Here is a 24,283-nt window from a genome sequence, read left to right as displayed (position 1 = left end):
TTGTAAGGAAACCAGAGACTTATTCCACTCGCTGGCTTGTATACAATTTGTGGGCAATTTTTTTGTCATTTTGCCAAGGCACCCCTGAAGATACCTCAAGGCACACCTGGTTGAAAAAGGCTGATCTAGAGCGTCAGACTGTAGCTCTGTCACACAAAGCAGTGGTCCAACTCTCATTCACTCTGACATATTACCCCAAACAGTGCACCAATTACCAGCATTCTTGCTATCTGAGCAGCACTGTTGATTGATTGGGATAAGGAGAGGGTCGGTCACACCGCATTGAGCCATTATACATTATATTGGATATTTATCAGTAAGTTCCAGGGTTCAGAGAATATTCATTGGAGTTAAAGAAGGACTCTAAGCACTATTTACATCCAAATGACCCACATAATTACAATTCAGCTTCCGCTTTTTTATTCATTAGTGATTCCAGTGCTCTCTGAAATTTAGCGGCCAGTAGATAGATTCTTATTGGATAGTCGAAGAGCAAGGGGTGGGCTTCTGTATTAAACAAATACAGCAGCTGAATTAAAGATTTACATTGTGTCCAGTAAGTTCCTTTACGTTTTAGTTTGCTTTTCACTTTCCATTAACAACAAAGTAAAAAAATAAAAAATGTTTGCTTTTCCTGGAGTTTCACCTGGTCCCGATTTCTGGCTCCTGGGTTTCTGGCTTCAAGGGTGGCTCCTTGGCTTACAGGGTCCTATTGAACCAGCCTGTCATATGTGATTTAAGGAAAGGCCTCCGACAGGATTTGACAACACTGTCTGCATGGATGTGCATAGGCAGTCTGGCATTGAAAGCTGTTCCTAATTTCGACTGGAGGCTCGCATTCGTGCTTGCCCTTGGGATGATGGTACATGTATTCCTGGGGAGGGGGGTCTCTGCTTCCTTGACTGGAAGCTCAGGGAAGCAGAGCAGAGGGAGCAGGACACTGAGGCTGTAAAAGTATACCATTGTCAGAGTTTCTGGCCCTTTTTGTTAATAAAATTCCCAATTTGTTCTATGCTAAGTGTCCTGTCCTGTCCAAAGGTGAAACCTCCATTATACACAGAATAGGATTTGTGACTTTCTAAAAATGTATTTTAATAATGGTTGAAGGACATATAATCAACTTAAATGAAGTAAATGAAAATGATAGTGATAATACATGAGTGACATAAGTGTGCACAGGGGGTGTACCACTCACTGTGTTCAATCATAATTGAAGCATAGTAAACTATGTTTACCATGCTTCCGTTTGTGAAATATCAGGAAGCCACTCAACACAGAGCACTTCCCATTCATTCATTGACCAGTGCAGCTGAGGCTGCAGAGAAAGGCATGTGTGTTTGAGCTTTGGGGTAATACAATAGGTTGCACATACTGTATGTCCCACGTTGTGCAGGAAGTTAGATCCTGGAGAAAACTTCACTGCAGAGATACCTGTCCTCTTCCTTGCTCTGAACCTCCAGGTTAACAGCTTTGGGTCTTCAGGCAGAACAGCAGCACAGCACAGATGGTCCAACAGATTGTCCAATGCCTTTTCCTTCCTCCCCCTCCATTGAGAAAAATGATTTAATTGAATACACAGTTTGTAGTACAATTTGTGAAAGGGGGAGAGAATCCTGTGACTAATCAGACTCTCACCCATTCACAGATCATGAATTACAGGCCATATAATCAATAAAGGGTTGTTAAATTTCAGCTAGGTGTTAAAATGCAAGTCTGAAACCATGTTTTCTTCATTTAAATAATTCCTGTGTAATTATCAGTTCGATGATAAATATATCTTCCAAACTGTAACAATTTCATATGAACACTATTGGGGGGTAATTAATCAAAACTGGAGCAGTCATGCATGGCAACTAGGGTTGCACCGATACCACTTTTTTAAAGCGGGGTTCCACCCAAATTTTGAACAATATCTGTATGTATTCTCTTCCTTGCCTAGATGCTGACATGCCGTTTAAAAAAATTTAAATAGCCGTAATTACCTTTTATTTTTCTATTCTTCTTTGCACTTCCTGGTTCTCCTCCCGTGGGAGTAGGCGTGTTTCTAGCCTCTCCCAGACTCCTGGGAGCTAGTCTCAGGCTTCCCAGGATGCCACTGAGCATGTGCGGGAATGAGCGGTGAATGCTGGGAGCACAGCATTCACCACATCCAGGAAATAAATGCTTGTGGGCTTCAAATGCCCACAATGAAGATGGAAACCGCCTGCAGTGAATAATAATTATTCTTTCCGACGAAGTCTGACACAGGCGGACATATTACACACAATATGTGAGTATGTAATGCTGGGAAGAAAAGTTTGTGAATGAACTAAAAAAAAAAAAAAAAAACGATAGATAGGTGGACCCCCGCTTTAAGACCGAGTACAAGTACCGATACTTTTTTCAAGGACTCGCCGATACAGATTACTGATACTTTTCTTAATGTCATGTGACAGTGGCACTAATATATATATATATATATATATATATATATATATATATATATATATATTTACAGTGCTTTCTTTTTTTGGGGAGTGGACAGAGTGTCTGCTTTTTTAACTTTATTTTTTATTAGTTTTACTTTTAAATATGTATTTATTACAATGTTTCCTTTTTTTTATCAACCCTGTTGGGGGGGGGGGCTTTGGGGAGATGTCAGGGGTCTAAACAGACACCCGAGATTTCCCCTTTGAGACAGGGAAAGGGACTAAGGACACAGATTCCCCAGTCTCTTTCTCAGTAGCCTCAGCTGCACTGATGATGAATGAACAGGAGACAGCAGCTCCTCCCCATTCATAAACTGAAGCATTGTAAACACAGTTTACGATGCTCAGTTGTGAATGGACAGAGTCAGTGTCTCTGTCCAATCAGAAAAGGAATGAGCCTGTAAATGAAATATATACCGGCTCCTTCCTCACTCTCCATCCTGAAAGAATTGGGACGGGGGGGGGGGGGCGCAGAGGAGCACAGAGGGGGACCGGAGCAGGACACTGGGGGAACTGGAGGAGCACAAGGAGGAGGACATAGTGGGGGACTGGAGAAGGACATGGGGGGGTGGACCAGAGGAGCACAAGGAGGAGGAACGTAGAGGGGGACGGGTGGGGGGACTGGAGGAACACAATGAGGAGGATATAGAGGGGGACAGGGGGTGACCGGAGGAGCACAAGGAGGAGGATATGGAGGAGGACGGGGGGGGGGGACCAGAGGAGGACACAGAGGGGGACCGGAGGAGGACACAGGGGACAGTCAGGAACGATCGGTGCGGCAGTGGGTGGAGTTACAATCGCTGATCTCCCTGTGTGGCTTTCAATAAAGTAGCTGAAAGCTGTGGGGGGAGAGGAGGAGAAGCGGCTGTCAGATGCTTTATTGAAAGCCCTGCAGGGAGATCAGTGATTGTAACTCCTTCCTGACTGTCCAAATATCAGGTCAAGCATCGGAGCATTTGTACAAGTACTCATGCAAATGCTCGGTATCGGCACCGATACTAGTATCGGTATTGATGCAACCCTAATTGCAACCAATCAACATCTATTTTAAGCTTGTTCCATTAAAGAGGAACTGCAGTCTGCTCACATAATCTGTAATAAAAACATCTTTGCCATTCTGAAGGTTCCCTCCAACCACTTTGCATATAATTTTATATATACTGTGATTCTGTACTTGCCAAATATGCTGCAGAAATCTCCCTCCACTAAGTCTGACTGCAATTATTTTAACTGTGGGCAGCTGAAGCTGCTGCCTTTTCATTTCCTGGATTTACACAGACACACAGAGGCACACCTCCAACTCTGCAGCTGTCATTGGCCCTCTTATGACTCATTCCCCCTCCCTTCCTGACAAACTCTCACAGGAGTGAGAGAGAGAGCTGTGCATGATGTCATAAGCCTAGGCTTTTTACCAGACAAGAAAGAGGAAGTGGGCTGTATAAGGTATTTACTGGCAGAAAAAAAATGTTTTACTATCCAAAGTTAAAACAAGGGCAGAAGATTTAATACTTGGAAAGTTGAAAAAATGACTGAAGGTCCGCTTTAAGCTTTGAAAATAAAAAAAGCCAAACCAAATTGGTTGGAGCTGCTGTGCATGGCAGATTATGGTTGCTCCGGTTTTGATAAATTCCCCTTTTGTAGGTCTTCTAGTTAATACACTGGGTATGCAGTCACACAAGAATGACATTGTCAAGGTAAATATATCCTTGGCAGTTACGGTATTTTAGTCATTGATAGTGTGTAGCAGTAGGTGAGATGGTGAAGCATTGTGTAGGTCAGATCTAAATCAGATGCCTGGTGCAGACGGTGATCATTTTTCCACCTCCTCAGCACTATATGCTGTGCAGTAGCTGCATAATGTATGCCAGTCACACTTTCATCTCAGCTGTCGGAAGAGGAAAGGAAGTAATGACACTCGGTGATTGACCATAGTTGGCACACGTACAAGAAGACGGAGGCACTGTTCTGTATTCCGTTCTTTTCTATCAGCTTTTGAAAGACATAATGCATGTTATTGGTGTCACAGGAAAAAATAAACTACACGGCTTTATAATGCTATATTATTTTGCAGGTCAAGAAGAAGTTTTCAAGTGCCTTGGGGAAGGAATTCTCGATAATGCCTTTCAGGGATACAATGCTTGTATTTTTGCATATGGGCAAACAGGTGGGTAAATATATATTGTATAAAATGTATAAAAACTGGGGCGAAGAATAAAAAAAGAAACTTCCATAGTTTGTAATATTTTTTGTGTGTAATATGATTAGTGGATTTTTTTTGTCCTAAAGGGAATATTTTTCAAGCTGATGTCTGGGTAGCCTATTTCCTACCCCACACCCCCACCCATTACCTCCCATCTGGAGTTAAATTAAAAAAAAACATAAGCCCTGTTTACTCACCTAAATCTGTGGCCACGTGGTGCGCTAATGTGCTGCATCTTCTATTCTGGACTGCAAAGTGTAAGGGTCTGCAAAGTGCAAGTGGGGACATCTTAATGAAAAGAGGGGTAGCAACAGTGACGCCTGCCTTTACATGCACATGAAGTTTAATGGCATCCCAGTCTTCCTCTGTAGGGTTCAATATTGAGTTGGCCCACCCTTTGCAGCTATAACAGCTTCAGCTCTTCTGGGAAGGCTGTCCACAAGGTTTAGGAGTGTGTCAATGGGAATGTTTGGCCATTCTTCCAGAAGCGTATTTGTGAGGTCAGGCACTGATGTTGACAAGAAGGTTTGACTCACAGTCTCCGCTCTAATTCATTCCAAAGGTGTTCTATTGTGTTAATGGCAGGCCAGTCAAGTTTTTCCACACCAAATCGCTCATCCATGTCTTTATGGACCTTGTTTGTGGACTGGTGTGCAGTCATGTTGGAACAGGAAGGGGCCATCCCCAAACTGTTCCCACAAAGTTGGGAGCATGAAATTGTCTAAAACATTTGACGCCTTAAGAGTTCCCTTTACTGTAACTAAGGGGCCAAGCTCAATCCCTGAAAAACAACCCCACACCATAATCCCCCCTCCACCAAATGATTTGGACCAATGCACAAAGCAAGGTCCATAAAGACATGGATGAGCGAGTTTGTGATGGAGGAACTTGACTGGCCTGCACAGAGTTCTGACCTCAACCTTATAGAAAACCTTTGGAATGAATTAGAGCGGAGACTGTGAGCCAGGCCTTCTCATCCACATCAGTGCCTGACCTTACAAATGCGCTTCTGGAAGAAAGGTCAAACATTCCCATAGACACACTCCTAAACCTTGTGGACAACCTTCCCAGAAGAGTTGAAGCTGTTATAGCTGCAGAGGGTGAGCCAACTCAATATTGAACCATACGGACTAAGACTGGGATGCCATTAAAGAGGAACTGCATTCTGCGCACATAATTTGTAATAAAAACATCTTTGCCATTCTTCCCTCCCACCACTTTGCATATTATTTTATATATACTGTGATTCTATACTTGCCACATATGCTGCAGAAATCTCCCTCGACTGAGTCTGGCTGCATCCATTTTAACTGTGGGCAGCTGAAGCTGCTGCCTGTTCACTTCCTGGATTTACATAGACACACAGAAGCACACCTGCAGCTCTCATTGGCCCTCTTATGATTCATTTCCTCTCCCTTCCTGGCAAACTCTCAGGAGAGTGAGTGAGAGAGCTGTGCATGATGTCATAAGCCTTGGCTAATGACTAGACAAGAAACAGGAAGTGGCTGTATAAGGTATTTACTGGCAGAAAAAATGTTTTACTATCCAAAGTTAAAACAACAAGGCAAAAGATTTAATAGATGGAAAGTTGAAAAAATGACTGAAGGTCCGCTTTAAAGTTCATGTGTGTGTAAAGGCAGGCGTCCCAATACTTTTGGTAATATAGTGTATACTGTATATGTGTAAAGCGCTGCATAAATTGACAGCACTATATAAGTACCTGTATACTGTACTGTAAAATAAAATAAATAATAGCTCCTGATTTGCATGCTGAGTTTTCTGAAGATGCATGGTGCTCAGTACAGATTTCTGTGAATGTGTGATCTGTGTATAATTGATTCTACTTTTTTAGCCTTGATATTTTATATTGTATTTATTCATTACAGGTTCGGGAAAATCCTTCTCCATGATGGGGACTGCAGATCAGCCTGGCCTTATCCCACGACTCTGTTGTGCTTTATTTCTGAGAGCTACAGAGCTGGAAAATGACTCTCAGACCTTCAAAGTGGAAGTCTCCTATATGGAAATTTACAATGAGAAGGTTCGAGATCTATTAGATCCTAAAGGGTAAGTGCTAAATCACATGCAAAATGTTTCATTTTTTTCATTGTTGTATTTCATACCTAAATTTGTAAATGTTAGCGTTTCCTATTTAGGGAGAACATATAGATGTTTTGTACATATTTCATTCTTTTTTTATGTTTTTTTTTAATCCAACAAACTTTTATTCATTTTCCAAAGGTACATTACATACATTTTTCTCATTGTCATATGCATTGCGTTATATAACAAACAGTTTAATCAAATTATTACTGAGATCAATCAGGGAAATACCTATTTGTGAAGCCTACCGGCCTAATGTCGCTCGTTCCACTTTATTAATTCACATATCACCTTCATCATCCAACATTTATTCCCAGTAATCTGTCTGCCACTAAGTCTAATGGGGCTAGTCCTGGCACATCCAACCACAACGCCCACAACTTCTCAAATTTTTGTGTACTGCCTCTATGTTGGTATACCAGTTTTTCCATTCTCAATACTGCACCTATATTCTCAATCCATTCCTTCGTGGTGGGGGGAGCCTCAGATCTCCAATGTACCATAATTAATTTTCTTGCCTGGAATAAAACTCTATGTATGGCCCCTCTGCAATGTTCTTCCCACTCATATTCCTCCAGAGCACCCAAGAGACAGGCTCTCGGATCCTGTGGAAGGGAGACCTTAAATACTGAGTTAACCGTAGTCACTACATTTGCCCAGTAGGTATGTAATTTGGGGCATCGCCACAGCATATGTATAAGACTCCCGTGGTCTCTTTTACACCTAGTACAGGTAGGGTCCAGCTGCGGGTTCATCAAGTGGACCTATGAGGCGTGTAATACCTTCTTAAAAGAATATATAATTGGGTCAATCTTTGTGATACATTTACTGAACATCTTCCCACTGCCTGAAATATTTCCTCCCACTGCTCTCCATCTAACTGTCCGGCATCAGCCTCCCACCTCTCCCTCATCCTCAGAGGATGCCGCCTCATCACGGACTGCAACAGGATAGCGTAGCATTGGGAGATGAATGCTTTGGATGAGGCCGCATCCTCCAGAAGGCCAAACACAGGAGTCGGGGACAGGCGCCAATCGGATGAGCGGCCCTGCACTGCCACCGCATGGCCAAGCTGCAGATACAGAAAATACATTGAGGATAGAAGACCATAGGTTACCCTCAAATCCTCAAAGGGACGTAACACCCCATTATGAAAAATATGTTTGAGATGGGTAATTCCAAACTGTTTCCACCTTGCTCCAGCCTGCAGCTTAGCCAATTCAGTGTATGTTTCATTCGACCATATGGGACTGTATTCAGTATAACCCTCCACACTCTGAATGTACCTAGCCTTGTTCCATATCTTTTGTATTAAGTTGAAAATTGGGTATTTCTTATGAGGTTTAGCAAATGCAAGTGCCTCCAACGCCATGGGGACAGGTCCCCTACGCACAGTGTGTAGGAGTAATTGTTGTGCAGAACTCTGCGACCCAATCTCTGTCCCCCCCTCCGGTGGAAACATGCCAATGAGGTGCTGCAGCTGGGCAGCCAAGTAATACAACCATGGGTTCGGCAACGCCAATCCCCCGCTGTCCTTAGGCCTCTGTAAATGTTCCATTCTTATCCTAGGGTTTTTATCTTTCCAAATAAGACTTCGAAAGATGGCATTGACAGTGTGAAACACTTTCAATGGTATAACCATAGGGGAATTATGAAGGAAATATAATAATCGGGGCATAAGTATCATCTTAATTAGGTTTACTCTACCCGCCACCGAGAGGGAGAGTGATTTCCAAGTTTTAACCTTATCTCTGAACCTCAACAGCAAGGGAGAGACAATCAAACTCAGAAAATCTCTCGGGTTAGCTGTTATGTGAATTCCCAGGTATTTAAAGGTCATGGTTAAGGGTATAGGGCAAGCTGGATTAACTATCTGCGTTTCGTCTCCGTCCAGCAGAAGTAAAGCAGATTTTGACCAATTAATAAGTAGGCCTGAGAATCCTCCGAACCTGGATATGGTGGACATGGCCTCTCTTAGGGAAGTATCCGTGTCCCCCAGCAGAAGCAGAATGTCGTCCACATAGAGCATGACCTTTTCTTGCATACCGCCGTATCGGAAGCCTGTAATATGTTGATTTGCCCTAATCTCAATCGCCAACGGCTCAATTGCCAGGGCGAAGAGGAGGGGGGACAGGGGACAGCCCTGTCTCGTTCCCCTCCTCAACGTAAAGTTCCGTGACAAGGAGCCAAAGTTTCTAATGGCCGCCTGCGGTTGGCTGTACAGAAGCCTCACCCAGGAGAAATAGTTAGGACCGAACCCAAATCGCAACAGAATAGACCAGAGGTAGTTCCAATCTATGCTGTCGAACGCCTTTGTGGCGTCCAATCACAGTAGCGCTCTATTACCCATATTATTTGTCCGGGATTGGATATTAAGGAACAATCTCCTCAGATTGACTGCGGTAGATTTATTGGGCATGAAACCAGCTTGGTCATCATGCACAATAGACGCTATCACTCCGTTAAAACGTATTGCCAGTGCTTTTGCTAATATCTTAATGTCGCTTTGAAGCAACGAAATTGGACGGTACACCCCAGGGTCTACGGGGTCCTTGCCCGGTTTGAGCAGTAAAACTATATTTGCTTTGGACATGGAAGGGGGAAGGACAGCTTTTACTTTGGCTCCATTAAAGACCCTTAGAAGCTGTGGCAGCAATTCCTCGGAGTACTGTTTATACCTCTATAGGTATCCCATCCTCACCTGGTGCCTTGCAGTTGGGAAAGGTTCCAACCGCCTCCTGCAACTCTTCTATTGTGAGTGGGGCCTCTAGCTGTGCTCGTTGACTTTCAGACAGTTCGGGGAAGGAAATATGGCTCAGGTATAGATCCAAGTCTTCTTGGGTATATGCCGTGCCAGGACTGTATAAAGTTTCGTAAAAACCTGTTAGTTCCTGCATAATCAATTCAGGCTTACTCACCAAATTACCCATTTGAGACCTAATGGCTCCTATTGCAGGCAATTGTTGGTGAGAGTTTGCAATCCTCGCCAAAAGGCGACCAGTTTTCTCACCCTCCTCAAAGAACGCCTGTTATGTGAAGAACCTCTTCTTCTCGGACGAGGAGGAAAGCAGGTGTTGATAAGCAGATAGTGCCGCCTGCCATGCCTCCTTGGTCAAATCCGAAGGGTTAGCAACATATTCTTGTTCCAGTGCCTGAACCCGTGCCTCCCCCTCCATCCTAAGGGCGGATGATTCATGTTTCACTTTGTTCATTTCCCTTATCAATATTCCCCGTAAATAAGCCTTGAAGGCATCCCATTGTTCTATCCTAGAGGCGTCTTGATCCTTGGTGTCAAAGAACTCCCGCATGCTCCTCAGTATCCCCTCATGTGAGCGGAACAATTTTAACCAATAGGCATTGAACTTCCAGGGGGCTTTGGGCAAAGTGGACGGTGGTGCCACCCAGACTTGGATCACCAAAGGAGAGTGATCTGATACACTACGGGGTCTATGTACTATATCATCTACAAACGGGAGCATGCTCAAGTTCCCAACCCCCAGGTCAATTCTAGACAAACAGTCGTGTGACTTGGAGAAACATGTAAACTGTCTGGCACCCGGATTGCGATGCCGCCAGATATCCACCCAGTCCACCACTTGCAACAACCGCGCCAGGGGAGTACTCCTGGAGAGGGCAGAGGGTCTAGGGCTGGGGTGTCTATCCGCCACCTGGTCCAGACAGCAATTTAAATCTCTGATCACTAACAGCGGCACATCCGGACTACCATCCAAAAATGTTAGAAGGAGCCTTAGCACCGCTGACGTGAATGGCAGAGGAATATATACACATGCCAACACACATATCAATGTATTAAATCTACAATGAAGAAGCACAAATCTCCCATCTTTATCTATGACACTGTCAAATTCCTGGTAGTCCACAGCTTCATGAATTAGTACACTTACCCCCCTAGAAAAGGAGGTATGTGTAGAATGGTAAGCCTTCCCCACCTAGGAGTACTTCAAAAAGCACACCGTTTCTGCTGTCAAGTGCGTTTCCTGAAAACATATTACCCCGGGAAGGAACTTCTTCAAGCACATAAATATCATGGTACTTTTCAAGGGGGAGTTTAGTCCTCTTATGTTCCATGATACTATGGGGACCTTAGCCATGCGTAGCAGTAACAAAAGTCACTTGACAGGATGGGAGTGCCTTCAAATATTCATACAATCTCTCGGGCAAGATTAACTTCAATTTCCACTGGTTGTGTACATTGCGATTTCCAATGTGTGTGCAGGCTCGACGCCTGTGTCTTTGGTAATGTACCTTTTGTGGCCAGTAAATGCCAAAGAAAAAGAAGGGGTGGACTGTAACTACAGACCCGACTGGTCTATGAACCTCGCTGACTGCCAACAGGGCAGCTGCAACTTTATTTGCGACATTCCATCGCCTGTCACTGTCAAAACGTAACATTTGCATTGATAGCGTTCAATCCTCTTTGCTCTCTTCGTAGTGTGCATTATTTTGTCCCCCAGCCAAGGAGTATCTTCTTAGCTTAACTGCAGGAGAGCCCCCCTGAACTGCTTATACATAACGGAACTGTTATCAAAGTAATATATGTGTCTGTAAGTCAACTCACGGTACAGTTATTAGTCATCTTCCTCCTGCGCTCTTCTTTGTAGTGCTTGCTGATTTCATTCTAGCCACGCAGAGGCCTCTCTCGCTGACTCAAAGAACTGTGCTTGGCCCCTCACTGCTATCCGAAGCTTAGCCGGGTACAGCATGGCATATGGTAATTGTAGGATCCTGAGCCGGCGTTTGACGTCTGTGAATTTAGCTCTGCGTCTCTGGACTTCTGCTGAAAAGTCCAGGTAAAAGGACACTCTGGTTCCATTATGTTGAATATTCGCTCGTTCTCTCGCCTGACGCATCACTGCCTCCCTATCCCGATAGTGAAGCAGTCTTGCCAGGATGGATCTAGGAGGGCCTCCAGGCGGAGGCCGACGTGATGGCACCCTGTGCGCGCGCTCTACTGCAAAGAAGGGCGAAAATGTGTTTTTGCCAAATATTTCAATCAGCCAGTTGTCCACAAAAGCAGTGTGATCCTTGCCCTCCACCTTCTCTGGCAGTCCCACTATGCATACATTATTACGTCGCAAACGATTTTCCAAATCTTCAGCGCGATCGCTTGCATCCCTCGCCAACTGTAGTGCTGCTCTGGTATCCTGGGCTATGGGCTGCAAATGATCCTCCATTTCGCTGACTCTGCTCTCCACAGCAGTGGTACGCTCACGTATTTTCTGCAGATCTTGCCTTAACAGTGATACATCCTCCCTGAGGCCCCCAAACTGCTCCTTTAAAGTATTGACAGACGCTATGCAGTTATTCACCGCTTTAAGGATATCAGCCAGTGTGGGCTGTGCTGTGTCCTGTGCTTCTGGGGCCTGGGATTCTTCCAGCATGTTGTCTGCCTGTTCCCCCTCATCCTCCCCCCCAGTGATCAGGGACAGAGGCTGCCTGCATGCCGGTTTGCTTGTGCTGGGAACCCCCTGAGCAGGATGGCTGTTCTGACCCCACAGTCCCAGATAATTTCTGAGCATGATAAACCATGTCCTTAGGGGGGTCTTTGTTAGTAGGTTTGGGTAGTTTACTGGTTTTGAAGCTCTGTTTGTCCTGGCCTCGTGGTGTCCCCTTCACAGCAAGCGCGGCGGTGCCATCTTGGAGCTCCGAACTGGCACTTTCTCCCTGTCCTTTGCGGGTCATTCCTCTAGTGCAGAGGGCTGGCGGTGGTTCCACAGGGGTCTCTGGGGCACAGGCTTGCTGCATGTAGCGGTGACAAATCGATCGGGTGGCTGGGGGAGGATCTGTACCGGATTGACGGCGGGAGCTATGAGAGATGCGTCCTCTCACATGCCTGTCCTGGCCACGCCCCCCCAAGCTGCAGTTTATACACAGAACCGAATGCCTCATTGTAGTGAGTTTCAAATGGCTCAATCCAAAATTTCAGTTAGACAAAGCCAGCCTCAAGGCAGGTGGTTACTGCAATACTGTATTGTATATAATACTGTAGGCAACCTGGGGCCTTCCAGCTGTTTTCCCATGAGGCATTGCAAGGCTGGCAGTTACAATTACTCCCACAGGCATGATGGGACTTGTAGTTATGCAACAGCTGGAGGGCCCCAGGTTGCCCACCCCTGGTATATAGTATGAAAACAGATATAAGAACTAGAAAAATAAGCAGTTAAAGCAGTGGTTCTCAAACTGTGTGCTGTGGCACACTAGGGTGCCACGATAGATTTGCAGGTGTGCCGTTGGAGTTTTGAAAAATATTTAAAATTACTAGCGTTTTGAAACCTTGAACATATCGAAAAATTAAAGAGGGGTTCCGGCCGCAATATTTTTTTTTTTTTAAAGTCAGCAGCTACAAATACTGTAGCTTCTGACTTTTGATAAGGACACTTGCCTGTCCAGCGAGCCTGCAATGTCGGCCCCCCTGAGGCCGATCCCTCCATCGGATCGGCCGCCGGCGTCTCCATCTTAACTAAGGGAAACAGGCAGTGGAGCCTTGTGGCTTCACTGCCCGTTTCCTACTGCACATGTGCGAGTCGCGTGGCGCTTTGTGAATGGCACCGTGGTTTTCTGGGACACACACAGTTCCCAGAAGGCAAAGGGGCCGCTCGCCGAAGAGGAGGAAGCGCCACGGAATAGGAAGAGGCGTTTAAAATGTTAAAATGTTTGAGTTTTTTTTCAAATGTTTTTTTTTTTTAATTTTTTAAAGATTTTTAATGCATTTTTTTATTTTAGGGTGGCCCTCCACTTTAAATTGTAAATTAATATCACAAAAGTTAAAGTAACATATATAAAAACGCAATCTCTGTCAGTCTGTCATTCATTGGTTCCTTTCGTAACACAAGACTTGTGCACGATATCGGCAGAACTTGATCGCTCTAATTATATATTTCAGTCAACATTTCCCAAAAAAGAGCCCGGATAAGTTTTGGATCTCAATCAAGAAGGCATGTCCTGGAATCATTTCAAAAGCAATCAAAGTAATTCTGCCATTTGTGTCTTCGTGGTTTTGTGAGTTTTTTCACCATTGACTGAAATCAAATCGAAAGCAGGCGTATCCTACACATTAAATTTCAAATTAAATATATATGTAAAAATAAGTTTTTCACCACAAAAATTGTTAAATCTTTTCAGGTATGCCGTGAAAATTTTTAGATCTTTTTGGTGCACCGCAAGACAAAAAAAGTTTGAGAAACACTGAGTTAAAGGCTAAGTTCACCTTTAGTAACATGTTACACCCATATTTTCCACCCATATAAATTTCAGATGGTGCATGGTAGTCAGTGGTTATCCTTTTTCCTGTGGTTCTTAAATACTAGAAGAAGCCATAAGGTTTCAGAATGCACTGTCTCCACCAGGTGCTATTTTGGCATCCCTTTGAAAATGCTAGTTGCTTCACTTGCATGCGTGTCCAGTGGCTTGAGTATGTTCAGAGACTTTGATTTGGAACAAGCATTTGGATCAGAAGGTGAAGTCAGAGCTCCTAATCTGGATCAGTGACTTGGAAAGTGCAGGAACCATTGATTGTATGGAATATGCAGGAATTTGCATTGTGTTTAGGTCCTGGACTGGTGAAATAGAGTGGCTTACAGTCCAAGGAAGTAGATGATAAGTGCTGAGAAATAATCCTTTATTAAAAAAAACCTTTTCTAATTTATTGAAGTTGAAATATCTTCCATTTTAAAGTAATGCAATTTGTCATAGTAAACTGAGCGTTGATGATTTTTCTGTAGCTGATGTATTCATATTGTGGTTTTCTTTTTTTGCTTTTCTAATTTGTAACAAACTTCACTAACCCTGACCAATTTTTAGATGTTTTCATAATTCTTTCCTAGCTGACTCGTGGAAACTTTAACGGTACCTCTTGTTATACACAGCTCAGCTGCTTTGCTATAATTAGTAGTGGTACAAGTTATTTACCAAAACCTCTCTAATAGAGATATAGTAACTTAATACATATCTAGCAGCTGAAGGTATAAAAATATTTCAGAATTTGGCTTTGGCTGTGCTTTGGAAGGAACTATAATTTTACAGATTTCAATTTTAAGTATTGTTATAATGTTTAACCAAAACTGATTTCCTGTAAAACTAGAATATCTTCCGTGTTTGCTGTTCTATATTTTAAAGGGCTCATGCACACTGAGCTTAAAAATTGCCGCTTTTACAGGCATTTGACGTTTTTTTTAAAGCGCCTTTATGTTAACCTATGTGTCCATGCACATAAGCATTTACAAGTGTATTAAAAGAGGAGCATTTACAGGCAGAAAAAAAAAACATAATATAATGTCAAGCCAATGGTAAAGGCTAAAAATAATTTATTATAACAAGGGAAGTTAAAACCATTGTAGGTAATGCAATACCAAGCCGGTGTGGATGGATGTTGGTAGGCTAACGTCTGCTAGGTCCGGTGGGCAGGGAGATAGAAATTGTCCACCATAGTGTGCAACGTCCAGCTACTGGTGCAGGGCTGTGTAAATCGAGCCGGAGTCTACCGGAGCTCCCGTGTGACGTCACCGCAAAACAGAGGCAGAAGAGCAGGCCTGGAGGGAGCTGCCAATCAGACCAGCTTGGAACACAGGAGAAGCTCGTGATGACGCATTTCGCACGCATGTGCTTTGTCAGGTCCAACTTGACAAAGCAAATGCGCATGAAACACGTAGTTTACTGGAGGATTCATGGTTGCCACTCATATCCTCGTAGCGCTGTCTCAATTCCCATTTACAATTTCACTCACTGTGTGTGCTTTTACTGACAGCTGCATTGGATTGGCGCCTGGACAGTGAGATCCCCCATAGAGTCCAGCGCTTGGGAAAAAAAAAAACATCAGCATCGTGCTCAGGAGAGGAGAAATATGTGCAGTCTGCGTGAGGCCAAAGAGTTCTATTTCACATTTGCCCTCTAGTGGCTGTTAGTATATTAGAGAGAGTATGATTAGGATCACTGCAGAGGTAAAATCAATTCTCACTTTAATCAAATCTATCAATAACACAGAGAGACAGAAGCAATATATATACTGTATATATTATAAATAAAATGTCAAATGATGGATCCAGCACACATCAAGGATAAATTACCTAAGTGCTATACATGTACAGTATGGCCCAACTCACTATAGCTGAGGGTTTGCAGGACCTGACAGAAGGAAGAGGATAACTGACTCATATCTTTGATTGTCCAATACACAATAAATGTATTTCTTCCTCATGTCAAGTTCTGGGAGTTTCTCAACTATAGTGAGCCTGTGTGTGTATGTAAATAAACTCAACTGCATTGAGTCTGTACGGTATGTGTTTAGTTTACAGTATATGTATGTATGTACATACACATGAATGTGCGTGTATGAGTAAACTGTATACAGTGTATTATCTAAGTAGACAATGCAGCACCACAGAGTTACAAAGTGTTATAATTTGTAATCACTTAAAGACCTTAGGGCAAGCATTTGGGGTATCCCCAGCGTTTATAAAGCCCACAGGTCAATGAGAGAGCTCTGTTATTAGCCTCATTGTTTACTTCTAACTGGGGGGCACGTTTGTATCATTTTTCTGCTCCTATCGACTAACGCATACCCCACTTCTCTTGGCCCTCCTTCTCCATCCACTTACTGGATCTGAGCCATGTTTTCCTTTCTAACCAGTTGAAATTCTGCTTCTCTCCCTGTTCCAGTTTTTTTTTTCGCTAGAGCAACTGTAGGTCAGGATTTCAACAAGTGAATCTATTCAATAATATAGTTTATTAAAACCATCTTATGCATATAATATCATTATAAAAGGTGTTTATAGAAAGTATAGGGCAAATTGAGGGCTAAGTAGACTACCTCCTATCACACCACACTTCTCTTTCTCAGAGTTCCTGCTCTGTTCCACTGCCCCTCAGCTCTTTTGTTGCTGCTTTTCAAAATAGGTTACCTAGGGATGAAATAGGCTGCCTCTGCATTAGGCACCATTCATATGGCATATTAGGGGCATACAAAGAAAAATCCTGCCTTTTTTCCTACACCTGAGAATCCCAGGCAGTATGGCTGCCCTTACATAAATTGCCGTGCATGGTTCTACACAGGTATACACTGGTGCTGGTGCTTGTGTCAACTTCCTTATAGCAAACGGTCGTATTTTCCAAACCCAGAAAGTAATACGCTATATGCGGGTGTTCCTGAGTACCGACACCTGGGAGAAGAAAAACGCCAGAATTTTTTGTCCTACGCTTGTTTGAGGCCTAAACATTTTACTTTAAGAGAAAAGGGCAATTTTCATGATATACAAGTGACCATAGACAATATAGTGGAAATACAAAACAGAACTAACAAAGTCCAAATAACATTACAGCAACATAGGTCAGAGAGGTATGGAGAATAGACCAATCTGATCATTCATAAAAAGAAAAAGAACAGAGAACATATACATGGCCTACATTAATGCCGCCCCAGCCCCAAAGGGAACAGGTTATACATAACAAGTCATGCATCAGTCTGACCTGCTAGAGAGAGGCCCCAACTGGAGAAAGAGAAGGCAGGAAGAAAGTAGAGGTAGGAGATAATAAAGGGGGAAGGAAAAGAAGGGGGGGGGAGCAAAAAAAAAGGCCTAAACATTTTATTTTAAACAGCTGTGCTAAAGAGCCAGAAGATACACGTTACAGAAGGTGGTAGAAAAGTCCCACCAATTATCAAATCCAAACCTGTGAACAGGTTTGGTCATTCTCTACACTAAAGCCTGGTACACGCTATGAGTTTTATTTCATTCCAAAAAACTGTCAGCTACGGTCGGAGCCGATGTAAGAACTATGCAACTATCTCCCCCACTGAGCCTTTGTGTTCTGACAGGGGGGCGGCCCCCTGCCAGAACACTTCTATCAGCGTTCTCTGCCATTGGCTGAGAGCACTGATTGGGAGTCGGACGGCTACTGGTTTTCTAACATGCACGTCCGACAGAAGCCGGCTAAACAGACCGACATACACACGGACCGAATGTCGATCGTTTTTTTTTTTTTTTAACCGCGCAATGTCTCCCTTACATTCGGCCTATGTGTACCAGGCTTTAGCAACAGGGAAACCCTTCAGATAGCTTTTCACACCCAATGTAGCACAGAAGTATGTGACAGTATTGCAGTCTTTAGTATAAAAAGGAAAACAAGGTGCGCCAGACTAAGTGCAGTATATTGGAAACGATTTATTCAAAACAAAGCCAAATGGCTACCCACGCAACATCGTTGAGAAACGAGCATATGTAGTACAGGTGTCTGTGGTCTCTATAAGGTCACTATGAGGTCTGGAGCTGTATCCAGAGGGGCGTCCCAGTGGGCTGCAGCGGATGGCTCAGCAGGGAGATGAACAGGACCAGCCTGGTCCCTGCTTGTGGGCATGCGCCCCAGCTTGGAACGCACTCGGAGAAGTCCATAAATCGGAAGTGACGTATGACCATAAGTTCGTTTCTCACCGATGTTGTGTAAGTAGACATTTGGCTTTGTTTTGAATAAATCTTTTACAATATACTGCACTTAGTCTGGCGCACCTTGTTTTCCTTTTTATCCTGTCTTCCAGAGTTTGCTTCTACTCCCAAGGGAGCTGCCGCTGGTGCTTATTATCAATCCTCATCATCATTTGCTGGGACTTGTTGCTCATCTTTTAATATTATAATGATTGATTTATAATGTTTTTTCATCCATCTTAATTGTAACCATTTATGCTGTGCATGTTTCGATTCTTGCGCCATCTTTCCTTTTCCATTTCTGTTGCAGTCTTTAGTGTCTGCAACACACAGGACAACTCAGACAATTGCTGGAAGTCTCAGAACAAAAAAGTATCTCATTTGCTCAGGAATGGCAGCTGAAACGAAGGACAGCATAATCTAAATGCAAAGCTCAGCCTTGCAGTTATTGAATTGTGGCAATCATGATCCCTCTTGTGCCCAGGAAGGTTAAGATTTACTAGTGTATATGAAAAAAAAATTGAAAAATATATTGTAATACTTTTTAAAAGGGTAGTTCTCCTAAATTTGTACTGATTAAAGTGACTTGGTGCATAAGTCCTTCTTGAGTCCTGTACCAACCTTGTACGATAAGTATGAATGTGTAATTTGCTAATATAATGTACCATACATACTCGAGTATAAGCCGAGGTTTTCAGCACATTTTTTTTGTGCTGAAAATGCCCCCCTCGGCTTATACTCGAGTCAAGCACTTTTCTGCAGCAGAGAATGACATTTTCTGAACCGACTTTGGGGCCCCGTATCTCGGGGCCACTTGGTGCTAGGAACCCCAAATTTAGTGTGTAAACCCAGTTGAACTATAACTACAACATATCCAAAGCTGGGGTTCCTAGCACGAAGTGGCCCTGAGATACGGGGCCCCAAAATCAGTTCGGAAAGTGTCATTCTCTGCTGCAGAAAAGTGCTTGACATTTTCCGAACCGACTTTGGGGCCCCGTATCTCGGGGCCACTTGGTGCTAGGAACCCCAGCTTTGGATATATTGTAGTGCTAGTTCCACTGGGTTTGCACACCAAATATGGGGTTCCTAGCACCAAGTGGCCTGAGATACGGGGCCCCAAATTCAGTCAACTGTGTCCATCTGCAGCAATGTCATTTCGGGACCCTTTGGGTCCAGAGACCCCAAATTTTGGCTGCAGCTAGGGGGCATCTAGGAACCCTTAACTACCGAGTTTGAAGTTTGGGGGACCTATGGCTGCAAATGGGCACAGTGAGGCTGCAAATGGGCATTGTTGACCCTCTTTTCCACTTAAAGTAGCTGCGCATTTCTTACCCTAGGCCAGTGATGGCGAACCTTGGCACCCCAGATATTTTGGAACTACGTTTCCCATGATGCTTATGCACTTTTCAATGTAGTTGAGCATCATGGGAAATGTAATTCCAAAACATCTGGGGTGCCAAGGTTCGCCATCACTGCCCTAGGCTTATACTCGAGTCAATAAGTTTTCCCAGTTTTTTGGGGTAAAATTAGGTGCCTTGGCTTATATTCGGGTCAGCTTATACTTGAGTTTATACGGTAACTGTGTTCTTTGTGTTACATATGTTTATTTGTATTCATTATGTATCACTATAATGAAGGTTAATTATTTACCTGATATATGCTTTCTTACAGAAGTCGACATTCCCTTAAAGTTCGGGAGCACAAGGTGTTGGGACCATATGTGGATGGTTTATCCCAATTAGCAGTAACAACATTTGAGGCAAGTTTTTCACATATTCTTTATATAATAATATTTGCTTAATCCATAGTACTTAAAAAAGAAACATTAAAAGTGTTATAACTATTTTGAAAGCTGATCTGATTGGTTGCCATGAAATACAGAACACATTTGTTCTTTGCATCTTTTTTATTAGTTACAGAGGAATGCCCACCAAAAAATTATGTACACCCTTTTAATTTATAAGGCAATGCACAGACTTATGTGATGCAGCCATTTCTGCATTGGTATTGTTTTGTGTACCATGGAGACTGACAACACTTTTCATAGTCAACAGCTGTGCAGCATATGTGCTTACGTTTCACCTCCTGCTTTTCTTATGGAGTTCTAATGAACAGCTAGTTGCACTCATCCTGACAGCTCTTCCTCCTGTAAACCACCTAATCGCTCTAGATCAATGGTCTGCCAAACTCCCGGGGGCAGAGTGCAGCTCTTTGCTTGCCTTAGGCACTATTCCTTCTACTCACACCAACAATAGGTCTATAATTCTTTCACTGCCATCAATAATGGGGCACTATTCTTCTCACTGCAACCAATGATGGGGCACCATTTTATTTCCCAATGACATTAATGATGGGGCACTATTTCCCCCGACTGACACCAATGATGGGGATGGGGCACTATTCCTCCCACTGACGCCAACAATGGGGCACTATTCCTCCCACTGAGACTAACTATGGGGCACTATTCCTCTCACTGACACCAACAATGGGGCACTATTCCTCCCACTGACACCAACGATGGGGCACTAATAATTCCCCTAATACTAAAGATGGGACATTGTTTATTCCCACTGATGCTGTGACATTTTCTGCTTCCATTGACCACGAACCGGCCCCCCTATAATCTGAAGCACAGTAAGCTGGCCCTTTGTTAGAAAGTTTCGAGACCCCTGCTCTAGTTGGACTGAAAAGGTTTTACATGACTTTTGAAGGAATACATGGCTAAATTTAAAGTCTGTTTAATATTTTCCCAGGGCTAATGCTTTAAAGTCTCTTGAATGCCATATTAATATGAAGCTGTGCTTTTCCATGGAGGGCAAAGCAACCGATTCATGCCTTTCTCTCCAGCTATGTACATTTTCCTATGCTGCTTTAGTTTCAAGCCTAAAAACTCTCCATTACCTCATGTGGCAGTTCTGGGCCAATCACAAAGCACAAACGGAGTCACATGCCCTTTCATATCCAAAAGTAATTGGTTACTGTGGCCGGCATCTTGAGCTAAGGTTATGAGAAGCAGCATCAAAAAAATAGACGTTATTTAGGAAAAGCCACGTGGGCATTTTGACGTCAGCAACGCTCAGCTGGTCGCTGTCATTACTCAAGTGTCCCTCATGCTTATTCAGGAAACCAAACAGGAACCTCTATTTTACGTATGTTGCTTCCTCGTTTTTCAAGTATTTGAGCACATGTTAGGCGTTAGTGGTGAGCACTGTGTGATACTATCCTAGGCACTGGCCCATTTCCAGAAGCAGCCAATCTGACTCATTGTTTCTTCCACTGCAGGCTTCATAATGAAATCTATTCTTTCACTGTTGTTGTTATAGTAGATGTGTTTTTTTTCCTTTACACTAACTTGTAAAAGTCCCTTCATAAGGTTTTTCTTTTGGTGGCCATTTATTTTTTGAACAGCAAGATATGTTGAAAAGGTTTACTCGTACAGCAATGGCCATGTTACCAGTAGCAAAATGTTCATGATTTATTAGGAGTAAAATTATTGAAGAAGCTTATTGAAGGCATGTGATTGTGGTTACATGCCCAAAATAATTTTGTCCTGGAAAAGATCAGAAAAATTATTGTGAAAAATAATAAATAGTGATGTGGGGTATTAATTTGACTTGCCTTGCTTATGCCTTGTTCCGCAGGCATATGTTTCAGGGGAAAGTTACAATTAGCAATTTTACCTCTATATCTTTTTTTGCTAATAGATAGTTCAGTTTGCAGGCAGCAAAACAGCCAAGTTAAGTGAGTAAGCTCCCAATGTTTGGTTGCTAGATCACAGCCTGAGATGAGGAGCTAAGTCAGATTTGAGTCTCAAAGCTACCTTCAACATAGCCTTGGAGTTTGGCTTCAACTGTGTACCTGTGTGACCTTAATGTACTTGCTATGTGAAAAACAATGTGTACTTCCTGTTTTAGGTCTGTTTACCAGACAGAAGCCAAAGCAATGGCAAATTTATCACTTAGAGATAAAAATGTCTGCTGGAGAAAGAAACCAAGGCACAATGCAAATCTATTGCAGCGGCAGCATATAAATACTAGTGCTTAATTATAATGTGACACGTACCTAATATGCTCTGATAATCTTTTAGCCAATTAAATATAAACTAGCTAACACCATTTAGCTGAGAGCTCTCCTCTTTAAATTGATTAGCGCTAAGCCGATTGTTTGTGTCCCAGCAAGAGGCAATGCGATGTAATAAACTAATTCATGCTATTGACTTCTGTTTAGGGGATGTCCGCATTGGCAGTTTTCAAGGTCAATTAACTTTTTAACAGTAATGCTTCATGCATGGGTAATCTTAAATTACCAGACAGGGTTTTTAGCCAACTGATAACATTATAAACCCTGCAGTAAAGGGCTTGTGTAAAACAAAGTGTGATATTTATTGTAATAATGAAGATTTTTGGCCATGTACAACTTGTTCTGGCTTTAAAAAGGTATAAGATAACCGTTGACATTTTCCAAAACAAATTACTACAGAGTAATTGTATATTACTTTAATATTTTCTCAGTACTGTTGATTTTGCATGTTTATTTGTCACATATTCTATGTTTTTATGAAGGTTTGATCAGTTACATAGGATTCTGTTTGTGTCTATAATGCTTTGCATGTGCAAACTAGAGAAGGATTTGTTTGTTTCTCTATGCCCATCCTTCACCACAGTTTGCAGGAAAGAAAATCCATTGATTCCTGCATCAACACAGTCAGTGTTGATGAGGGAATTCCTTCCATGAAGCAATTGTGTTCTCCCGGAAACGGGGGAAGGTGCAGGGAGAACACAGTGGCTATTGCTGCCGGCTATAGCCACTAGCAATAATTACATGTAAAAATCCGACATGCTGTTTGTAGCCAAGTCAATCGATGGATTGACTTTGGCATAATGAGCCTGCCCATTGATGGTTCAAATCTCGGGCGGTTTCTGCTAAACCGGACGAGATTTGAACTATCTATGGCTGGCTTAAGACTACAGGTTTGTTTCCCCTCAAGGATATCATCTACAAGGAGTCTGAACATGTTGACTACAGGGGAGAGAACAGGGATGACTCATTGTGCTTCATTCTTTAAGTTGGTAGGGTAGAGCAGTCTTTTTCAACCAGGTTTCTTCAGGGGTGCCTTGGCAAAATGCCTACAAATTGTCTAAACCAGGGGTCTCAAACTGGTGGCCCTCCAGCTGTTGCAAAACTACAAGTCCCATGAGGCATTGCAAGGCTGACAGTTACAAGCATGACTCCCTCAGGCAGAGGCATGATGGGACTTGTAGTTTCGCAACAGCTGGAGGGCCGCCATTTTGAGACCCCTGGTCTAAACATTCTATACAGTCAGCGGGTGTACCAAGTCTGCCTTTTAGTTAAAGCCACAGGTTTTCATTGTGCACCATTACAACCTTATAGCTGCCACCGCCCCAACACCCAATGATGTCATCTGTTGGTAAGGAGGACATTGGGCGTCTGCATATCATCCTTGTTTGACCATCCCCTGTCCCTCTGGAATGGGGTGCTTTGTGACTGTGTAGAATTTTGAAGAGTGCCTTGACTGAAAAAAAGGTTGAGAAAAACTGGGGTAGAGAAGCATCTTGGATCACTGCTTTTCCGCTGTGGAGGTCATATAACTGCATGTGGTGTCTGACAGTCAACACCCCAAAGTGGGCTGAAGTAAATTAGGGCTTTAGTTGATAGGCCTTTGGTCACTTCAGATAAGTTTTGTGTTTCGATACAAGTCTATAGCAATGGAAACCCTGCTTAGAGCTGGTTAAATGGAGGATAGAAAATTTTCAACTGCAGGTCAAATGTACAAGTCAGTTCCTTTTAAATGATCTACGATGCATCTCAAACTGTTTTTAAACTGATGTCCACAGCTCAGTGACACAACCCCTAATTAATATTTTGACAGAAGAGATGGACTGCCCATAAATCATTGTAGTCTGTCTTTTTTCCTCTATCATATGCAACATTTGCTTGTACTTACTTGTCCATGTTTGTGGCCATTGCTGCCCTTATGGTCCAGGATTATACAAATTATTACTTTTAGATCTATAAACTGTTGTCCATGGTTCAACTAATTATAATTACATATTTTATTA

At 43.0% G+C, this 24,283-nt stretch overlaps 1 protein-coding gene across 5 annotated transcripts in view; it reads left to right on the top strand.

Moving 5' to 3' along the window:
- Positions 1–24,283, top strand: part of KIF13A (kinesin family member 13A) — a 322,375-nt gene that overhangs the window by 171,041 nt on the left and 127,051 nt on the right. For all 5 annotated transcript variants that reach the window (XM_073631119.1, XM_073631117.1, XM_073631118.1 and 2 more), the window contains exons 5-7: positions 4,540–4,632; positions 6,555–6,735; positions 19,875–19,962. In XM_073631119.1, coding sequence (XP_073487220.1) covers positions 4,540–4,632; positions 6,555–6,735; positions 19,875–19,962 — 362 coding nt within the window. The remainder of the gene's footprint in view (positions 1–4,539; positions 4,633–6,554; positions 6,736–19,874; positions 19,963–24,283) is intronic.

Source organism: Aquarana catesbeiana, linkage group LG05, assembly GCF_042186555.1.
Source record: "Aquarana catesbeiana isolate 2022-GZ linkage group LG05, ASM4218655v1, whole genome shotgun sequence".
NCBI classification, from domain to species: Eukaryota; Metazoa; Chordata; class Amphibia; order Anura; family Ranidae; genus Aquarana; species Aquarana catesbeiana.
The sequence above is the reverse complement of the archived record's forward strand: the minus strand, read 5'-3'. Positions and strand labels throughout refer to the sequence as shown.